Source organism: Doryrhamphus excisus, chromosome 21 (genome assembly GCF_030265055.1).
Source record: "Doryrhamphus excisus isolate RoL2022-K1 chromosome 21, RoL_Dexc_1.0, whole genome shotgun sequence".
Taxonomy (NCBI): Eukaryota; Metazoa; Chordata; class Actinopteri; order Syngnathiformes; family Syngnathidae; genus Doryrhamphus; species Doryrhamphus excisus.
In genome coordinates, this window is record NC_080486.1 from 8319795 (window position 1) to 8329991 (window position 10197).

The following is a 10197-nucleotide window of genomic DNA, read 5'->3' on the forward strand; positions in this document are numbered from 1 at the left end:
TACTGCATATATACTGTATGTATTCATTGTTATTTCATTGCAAATTAATGTTTATGACGCATTATATGGTGATATTCAAGCAATGAATAGCTTGAATATAAAAAAAGAAGTGCGACAAATAACCTGCAAATCCTACTATCATGAAGGAACTGCTCGGATTTCTTTTTTTACTGACGTAATCATACATATTCATCCCGCCCGCTCCATTCGACCAATAGCAGCAGAGTTCATAGGTCAACCCAAACCGGAAGTTGTTGGCTGGGTCTACCGGTGTAGCTAGCAGCTAACCTCCTGCTTGCGAAAGCCCCTCTTCGGGCTTTTTTTGTCCGGTTGTCATCGTCGAAGAGGAGCATGGAACTATTTTATAAGCAGTAAATATGACGCTGGAGTCTTTAGAGGAATGTAATAAACCGAAATAGCACCAGAGGAGGAGTATAAACCTGCGTAAAGACACCCGGAAGTGTTGTAAAAGGTAACAGGCTTGCCGCATAATTATCGTAAAGCAGTGCAACACGCGTTAATGTCACATCGTGATTTTGCATTTTGTCATAAGATTGTATCGGGTCATCTAATGACAGCGTGTACAGCAGTGTATAAAAGCCGATTGTAGTCTTGCCAGTGTTAATAAAGTTGATATATATAATCTGTAGTATAATAGATTAAAAACAAAAAATAAATAAAAACTAGGATGATATAAAGGTGCGTTGCAGCGTAAATAGTATAATCATAGTATCCATTTAGTCCAAACAAATGTGTGCAAGTATAAAATGACATTGCTAATGTTTGTAAAGCTACCAGAAACACTTGATACAAAAATCAAAACTTTTATTAATCACTTTTGTTGTGTTTGTATTCATACAGCCACCAGCCGACTCAATCACCATGAGTGCCAAATATGGCCTGGTGGGGTACGACAGTTCACGGAAGAACATTTCCATATCCATCCCATCATCCACAGAGGTGATGTCCCCTCATATAAAGTCCCTGGAGGAATTGCGGGTTCTAGGAATCAACCTCAGCAGCTTCGGAACCCCCACGCAGTTCTTCATTTGTGTGGCTGGGGTCTTAGCTTTTTATCTTGTGTATGGGTATTTTCAGGTATGAAAATGAAAGAGAAAGCATGAAAAAAACTGTGACTGCACTATGCACTATGTATTTTTTTGTTTGCCATCCCTTCAGGAGCTGATGTTTTCTGTGGAGGGTTTCAAACCCTTTGGTTGGTACCTCACTCTGGTCCAGTTTGGTCTCTACTCCATATTTGGACTTGTGGAGCTTCAGCTCACGCAAGACAAACGCAGAAGGTGCAACTAAATCTTATTATACACACAGCGCAAACATTTTGGGGCAGCAGTGGATCAGGAGGTAGAGCAGGTCGTCCACAAACCAGAAGGTTGGCGGTTTGATCCTTGCTTCCTCCACTCGGGAACTCTGGTCCTTGTGACCCACTTTGCCTCCGGTGTGGCCCACACTGGTGTATGAATGCATATGAAGACTTGAGTGACATGAGACATGAGTGGTTAGCATGTTGGTCACACAGTCAGGAGATCGGGATGACCTGGGTTCGATTCTGTGTGGTTTGCATGTTCTCCCCGAGCGTGCTCCGGCTTCCTCCCACATTCCAAAAACATGCTAGGTTAATTGGCGACTCCAAATTGTCCATAGGTATGAATGTGAGTGTGAATGGTTGTTTGTCTATATGTGCCCTCTGATTGTATATAGCAGTATAGTGTATAAAATATTGTATATAACAATATAACAGTCACTAAAGTCATCATACAGCAACTTCACACTCAAATATACAAACATGTACCAATATGAGTATAAACAACAACTCCTTAAAAGTTTTCCCATACTGTATTGCATCTGAGCAACGCATTCATTGCGGTGCTGCAATGACATTAGCCCCTCTCTGGGCTCCTCAAATAAAGACACAGATCATCAAAAGTATAAGATGCAGATGTATTTACTACACTAAAACGGTCTGAAAGTTTAATGAATGTCAAGGAATGTTTCCTCCCACATTCCAAAAACATGCTAGGTTAATTGACGACTCCAAATTGTCCATAGGTATGAATGTGAGTGTGAATGGTCGTTTGTCTATATGTGCCCTGTGATTGGCTGGCAACCAGTCCAGGGTATACCCCGCCTCTCGCCTGAAGACAACTGGGATAGGCTCCAGCATACCCCTTGACCCATCAGACTACCCTGACTACAAATACTGTAAATTCGAATCCATTATTATTAAGATAAAGTAAGCTTACTTTATGTTTTATTGTCCAGGATACCAGGAAAGACATATATGATCATCGCGTTTCTAACAGTGGCCACGATGGGCCTATCCAACACCTCTCTGGGCTACTTGAACTACCCGACGCAGGTTATCTTCAAGTGCTGTAAACTCATTCCTGTCATGATTGGAGGAGTATTTATACAAGGTCAGTCATGACATATTGAATACAACACTAATACTAAGGTCTAGACTTGTTTCTTTAATACTTGAGTGTTTACCTTTTGTTTGCTGTTTGGTGATATCCTGTTTCAGGTAAACGCTATAACGTTGCCGACGTGTCTGCTGCTGTCTGCATGAGTCTCGGACTTATCTGGTTCACGCTCGCTGACAGCCAAGTAGCACCCTACTTTAACTTTACCGGTAATATATCTTTCAAGTGTATTTAAAAAATGCTGTTTGTAAGATTAATTTTACATGTCTGTTGATGTGTGTCTTCAGGTGTTCTCCTCATCTCCCTGGCACTGTGTGCGGATGCCGCTATCGGAAACGTACAGGAGAAAGCCATGAAACTTCACAATGGGTCCAATTCTGAAATGGTATTGAATCTAGTCACCGGTTAAAAAGCTATCAATTTGGCAAGAACGTGGGTGTCAGGAATCACTTCCTCCATAAGTACGACACACTTGCAACCCCTCTAACTACTACACTACAGGTACTACCCAAAAAATTAGAATATCAAGTAAAACCTGTTTTATTTTGGCAATTTAACATAAAAGATGAAACCAACCAGTTGTATTGAGCCATTACACGTCAATTAACATATATCAAGCAGTTCCTTGTTTACTTTAAGATTAAGATTTTCAGCTTATTAAACCACAAATACACAAACTCAGAAAATTAGAATACTGTGAAAGGCTTCAGATTTGCATGTCTAAAAAGTCAAATTGTAATCTGGCAAGTATACAGTTTTGAATCTGAAGTCTGGAGGAAGACTGGAGGACTTGGGGATCTATGTCAGCTATCCGTGTTGGTCCTCTGTGCTTCATGAAGTCAAACATAACCACAGCCGTCTAAAGGACGTTTTAGAGAACTTCATGCTTGCTTCAACGGAACAGCTTTATGGAGATGCAGACATCTTCCAGCAGGACTTGGCAAGTCCTGGTTCAACGACCATGGGATGACCATACTTGATTGGCCTGCAAACTCACCTGACCTGAACCCCATCGAAAATCTGTGGGGCATTATCAAGAGAAAAATTTTTTCATTGGGGTGCTGCAGTGACGTTAGCCCCTCTCTGGGCTCCTCAAATAAAGACACACATCATCAAAAGTATAAGATGCAGATGTAGAAAATCCTCAGAAAAGGTCGCAATTGAAGCATGCTGGTCTTCCATAACCCCTGAAGTGTGCCACGAACTAGTAGCACCCATGACATGCCGGATAAAGGCAGTTATTTGGGCAAAAGGGGTCCAAAACAAGTACTTTCTGGAGATATGTCAGTTGGCATGTAATGGCTCAATAGTTATGTTAAATTGCCAAAATAAAACAAGTTTTACGGCTGCATGGTGGACGAGTAGTTAGCGCGCAGGCCTCACAGCCAGGAGACCCGAGTTCAATGCCACCCTCGGCCATCTCTGTGTGGAGTTTGCATGTTCTCGTACATGCGTGGGTTTTCTCCATTTCTTCATTCCAAAAACATGCTAGGTTAATTGGTGACTCCAAATTGTCCATAGGTATGAATGTGAGTGTGAATGGTTGTTTGTCTATATGTGCCCTGTGATTGGCTGGCGACCAGTCCAGGGTGTACCCCGCCTCTTGCCCGAAGACAGCTGGGATAGGCTCCAGCATACCCCCGCGACCCTCGTGAGGATAAGCGATAAACAATGAATGAATGAATGTCGTCAAGGAGGGTTGGAATATTGCCAGATTTAGCGACAAAATCAATGAGAGGAAATATTAGTATAGTATAATATTTATTAGTTAATACAGTTTTTGTGGGATTAAATTTTTGACAGAAAATTGCAACAACAAAAATTGAGTTGGGACACTATAAACAGATTCCAGCCAAGAAATCCTGAATATTTTTTATTATATATGTGTGCTCCACATTGATGAGGTGTTCAAGCACACTGTGTATTTCTGAATGCTAGTGGAATTTTATTTACATTTAATAAAATGTAATGAATGAATGAATGAAAACAAGTTTTACTTGATATTCAAATTTTTTGGGTAGTACCTGTACTTCCTCTACGTGCTGGCCACCGCCAACAAATTCCCCCAAATTGCACATCCGCTTTAGGCGTATTTGTAATTACTATAAGAAAGACCAGAACTTCATGAAAACTAATTGAATGAATGAATCAGCATGACACGTGTGCTGAAGTGAAAATATTGTTTTGCCATCATAATACATATATTCACAGTACTGTGCAAAAGGCCTTCGTTATTGCAGTATATGCAATATATACATTTTATGTCAGAAAGTGCCAGTTAAGTTTCTCCCGTGCAAAGTTTTAATGTAAGTCGAATATACACCGTTTATGTACAAGTACATATATACACAAGGGTAGCCATCCACCAACAAAGCGATGCTATTTTTGTTGGGTGTTTTTTTTGTCTAGTATGATAATGCTGCATGTTTTTTTTTTTTACAGGTGCTGTACTCGTACTCCATCGGCTTCGTGTACATATTGACAGGGCTGCTGTGTGTGGGCGGACTGGGACCAGCAGTGGCGTTCTGCTCAGAGGTGAACTCCCACTGCTCTGAGTTTCCACGTAGTTATTCCAATGAACTATTATGAATCCGCTGTATTTTGTATTGTCATTGTACCATTATTTGTAGCATTGTTTCCCCCCTTCGTCTTGTAGCACCCTGTGACGACGTACGGTTATGCATTCTGCATGTCCGTAACAGGTTATTTCGGCATCTCCTTTGTGCTGGCTTTGATTAAGCTCTTTGGTGCCCTGGTTGCAGTCACAGGTCAGTTTGCCAACCTTTGTCAAAAATCAGTAATGATTTATTGTACGCAGCATTTCACCCTCTAAAGCCAAGCTTTTGTAGTTTTCTTGAAGTAAAAGGAAGCATAAAAAGAAGTATCAAGCTTGTTTTTTTTTTTACTTTTTTTGCAGTGACCACAGGGCGGAAGGCCATGACTATCTTTCTTTCCTTCGTGTTCTTTACCAAGCCCTTCACTTTTCAGTAAGTACTGCCACCTTTTGGACTTGTTTGTGTTCCAGTGTTCTTCTCCTGTTCAACTAAGTGACCACTGAACTCAGCTTTGACTCATAAAACTTGGATTTGCCTTCCCTGACCCTCATTTTCATATCCTCAGTCCATTTCTTGTACCTTGAGCCCTTTCCGTTTGCTCTGTCTCCTTGTCTATGACTCTCTCGCTGGCTGTTACTCATCCTTGCTGTCGAAAAGGTCGCCTTTTTTCTGACTGCTAACACGACTCTTCTCACTCACACACTGTACAAATACTCTCAATTTCAAAGTGCAACAGATTTTACTTTTAGTACACTTTCATCTAAAACATTACGTACACAGGTCCAAATACGAGCTGCATCAAAAACTATACAATTTCCAAAGATGGGAATGACAGGAAGTCCCAGTAATGAGAGCACTGCACTGCTTAGTTATCACTGTCCATATTAAAGGATCAGATATTTTCATATCTTTAAAAATACCGTCTATATCCTCGATGATGGCCAATGTGAGGGCTTCTAATACCCTGATGCATTGTATTCTACCACCACAGGCGTGTAGCTCGTCCTTTATGTTTTGGTATATTATTAATAATTTGTTGGAGTGTGTTGTAGCCATGAAATGTTGGAAAACGAGGACTTTCTGTAAATACAAAAAAAAAAAATTGTGTATACAGTAAGACAAAATTACATCTTCATCAAATGACTTTTTTTTTCTAAATTACCGTATTTTCTGGACTATAAGTCACACTTTTTTTATAGGTTGGCTGTTCCTGCGACTTATAAATGAAAAAAACTGTTTATATTATATAAACATTGGACACCTTTTCTATTCATGTTTATTTTTTGTGCTGAATAAGCATATCTTACACCTATTCAGCCTGTTCAATATTCTTTTATTGTTAGAACTTGCCTTCCAAGAGGACGTAATGTCTGTTTTGGTCAAGTAGTTAAAATGAATTACTTGCAAAAAATGCGACTTATACTCCAGTGCGACTTATGTATGTGTTTTTCTACCTAATTATGCATTTTTGGCCTTGTACAACTTATACTCTGGAGCGACTTATAGTCCAGAAAATACAGTAGGTTAACTTTTAGGGATATTTGTATTATTTTAATTGGGCGGAAAAACAATAGTACTCCATTGCTCCAAACTAACTTTTAAAAATCTGAGTGCAAGTAGAAAAATGTAGTGACGCACATCGAAATTTACTTGCAAAGTAAACATTAATGCTTAATGCTCATTTTCACTCTTTCACTGATAAATTCTATTAACTAAATAAATACTATTAACTTCTCTTTTCACACACATCGACCCACCATCCTCTTCTATAGTGTTTGTTTCTTTCTCTTTAGGAGTTGATGTCAGTTGTCAAACATCAAACACATAATGTCGTTTTTGCTAAATCTCATTTGCGCAAAACTATCAACTACTGGGCTGAAATGTATTTCTCAATAATAATAATCAATAAAAAAAACAACAATAATAATGCCATGACATTTCTAAATCATCAAAACAAAACCCTACTTTTAAATGCTTAGTTTAAAAAAGGCAGTCGGGAATTCTGGGTACAATATTCCAATAATGTGTCACCCCCTCCAATTCCACCCCCACCCCAAACCCTCCCTCACTCAGGTACATCTGGGGCAGCCTTCTGGTGCTCTTTGGCATCTTCTTGAATGTTTACAGTAAAAACCGAGACAAAATGAAGCTTCCCTCCATCAAGGACTTCAGGAGAATGCTGCTGACCGGGAAGAAAGGCCAGTTTTTCTCTCAGAGTATCTGAGAGGGAAATCCATCACATGACTGAACTAGGACAGCAGACCTCTAGTATGTCTAGCTTGACTGCTGCCACCTAAACCGAAGGATTATGTTGCAAAAAGAAGGGCTGAATGGCAATGAAGCTAGTTTTTGGAACACTTATCGAAACATTCCCAACATGGACGACGACAGTGAAGACTCCGGAAAGGGAAGCGAGCGCCTTAGCTAACCAAAATCGCACCGTTTTGCACTGGAAATTAAACTACATTCTATAAGGATTCCTTAAAAGGCTAATGAGCTGCCGCAAGGAATCTGCACTTGGATGGTTTCACCCAATGTGGACATTTTGGAGAACTGTTGCGCTCAGCTGCCACAATCTACTCAATCATATGTATTTGGATGAAGGTAAACAACATTCTTTTTTTACAATAAAACAAACTAAATGTGTTTTATTATACAAATATATGTATTATTTTATAGGTCTAATATCAAACACTATTGCCACTTTTAACTCTCCTCTTGTGTTAGGGTCGGCACCGACTCGTTTTGCATAAAAAGAATCACATAACATTTGTTTATTGCATTAAGACTTTTTGACTTTGTCATGAAACTCTATTTCAACAAATTAAAACAAAAAAAAATTTTTTTACTACATTTTAAAATGATCTTGTTGAAATTATGACCACTGTATTGTTAGGGTCGGTGATAATAATATGACTATAAAGCAATATTTTGAGCCATAAGTGAAATCATAAGTGTACAATTAGCCAACACAATGACAACCAGCTCATTTTCTCATCATGTAAGCTTCAGGGGATTCTCATTTTGACCGGTTTTCCAGTATACATGTGAGGTGAATTCACTCATTTGAGTGACTGATTTCACATTTACAATTTGGATCATGGAAAGAATGGCAAGAAGTACAGTGAACCAAGATCTGGACCTGTTCTGCTTTTTGATTTCAGTTTAAACTAAAGTTCTGTTGCTGAAAACAATAACTTTTTCTACCTTTTCTTGCCTGTAATATATATGGGTCAAAATTCACCTGAACACCATAGATGTTTCTTTAGTGATTAATACTAAAATGAGAAAATAAATAAAACTAATTGATTTAAGAGATATGTTCTATAGCCCTCAGTAATAGCCAGGTAACAAAAGAAGCTTTAATTTATTAATATGATTCTTTTGAGGTTCAGTTTACCATTTTTGGAAATTGAAATCGAGGGGTATAGTGACAAAAAAAGGCCTATATGCACACACCAAAAGTATTAAAACCAACATTTTCATGGATGAGGAAGCCTAAGAAGGTAACCAAGGTAACATGAGAAGTAACTTATTGTTTTTAGTGTATTTTATAGCTGATTTAATACATGGGTCAAAACAGATCTGTTAACATAAGAGATGATACTAGAAATCTAACACAAGAGGAAGGTTAAGTGCAAACGATGAAACTGACCGACAATACTGTCTGTGTGTGTGTGGTAGTCTTACTGGCTTAGTCATTTAGTATGTCATCAAATGTAGCAGCTTGTGTCTGATGATGAACTGACATGGATCCTTTTCCTCCGGGGGAACCTTTGGCAAGATAACAACACACACGGATATAGCGTACTCAGAAGTCAATTCAACGGGTTTGTTTAGCTTGCAGACTCTTGTTTGACGCGAGTGCAAAACGGGAACAATATTTTGACTGATGAAGAGCGGAACAGTCCATTCATTAGAGGTCGAGGGGGGGGGGGGGGGTCGTGTTGCAGTGTTAAAACATTAGCAAATAAACATGTGGAGCACATACAGTGCTGCTTCATCAATGTAGGGACGGCTATTCTCCTCCGTGAAAGGTCATTATAGGATAAAATGGGATGGGATGGGGTGGGATGGGGGGGGGGGAGAGCCCAGTTGACCCAAGGCAAAGTACATCATTTGTCTTTTAACACCAAGAGAACACACCTTCCTAAAGTAGTCTGACCCCTGTTTGGAACGTGGAGAATTCTCTCCATTTTTCAAAGCCACATAGGAATGTCCACTTTTTTATGCTTTTGGACGAATATTAAATTTTTCTGATGACTTCCAGCAGCATAGTTATGCAATTTTTCTGCCATGTGGACAATAATACTTGTACACAGTCGTGGTATTACCCTGCCTTTCTGAATTCTGTATACATATTCTGTATGCTAGGATTTCTGTTACTGCTCTTCTGCAGCGATTTTTATGGAATCTCCGTAAAAGAGGCTATAAATGGTCATATCAAGGGTATTTTTTTTTTAATTCCCTTCTCCCCAACCCACACACACACACACACCTCCAAAAAACCATGCCTATCCAATCTATGGTCTCCCTTAGCTGCAGCCCCTCCTAATAAATAATGGCAAGTGTCCGTAGCTCATCATGTGGACAAATAGGCTGCTATATAATATGTGCTATGACCTCAGATAGCCACAGTGAGAACATCATTCATATGACATTCATGTTGAAATCACAAAATATGCTAGAAAATGCTTAATTTTGATAGATAATGTTTGTATTTGTATTATTCTACTATGAAGCCTTCCTACTTCCAACCTCACATTCATTACAGCCTCTGTTAGAAACTTTCCCAGTATAATATGATGGCCATCTGCTAGCTGAGCCACGCTTTCCCAAAAGCCCCCTGGGCGAGATGTTTATCTGTCCCCCCCACCACCACCACCGCCGTCACCGTCGCCAACAACCCCCTTTTCTCCCATCCACCTCCCGCTTCAAATTCTGTTAAGGATGCAAAACATATCAGCGATCAGGTGCCGCCGAGCTGTAAAGTGATCAGGAGAAATGGGAGGAAGCGTAATTGAGGTGGATTAGAGCAGTGGGAGGAGGAGGAGGAGGATGAGGAGGTGGTGGTGAAATGGGAATGAAATAAAAATTCTAGACGCTTGGACAGCGGCCCTTCTCCTTACTGCTGTTTGAAATTCACTGCGCTGTGATTAACATTGGAGCAGAGCGGTGGTTAGAAGCCCTGGCAAGTTCCG

General features: G+C 39.7%; 1 protein-coding gene across 1 annotated transcript; it reads left to right on the forward strand.

Annotated features, from left to right (window-relative positions):
- Positions 1-231: 231 nt before the first annotated feature.
- Positions 232-7691, forward strand: slc35b3 (solute carrier family 35 member B3). The gene is made up of 10 exons (XM_058060019.1): positions 232-472; positions 862-1098; positions 1180-1301; positions 2281-2435; positions 2543-2650; positions 2729-2826; positions 4884-4976; positions 5098-5209; positions 5359-5428; positions 7070-7691. Exons 2-10 carry the CDS (start codon positions 883-885, stop codon positions 7218-7220), a joined length of 1125 nt encoding a protein of 374 aa, XP_057916002.1. The 5' UTR covers positions 232-472; positions 862-882; the 3' UTR covers positions 7221-7691.
- The last annotated feature ends 2506 nt before the right edge of the window (positions 7692-10197 follow it).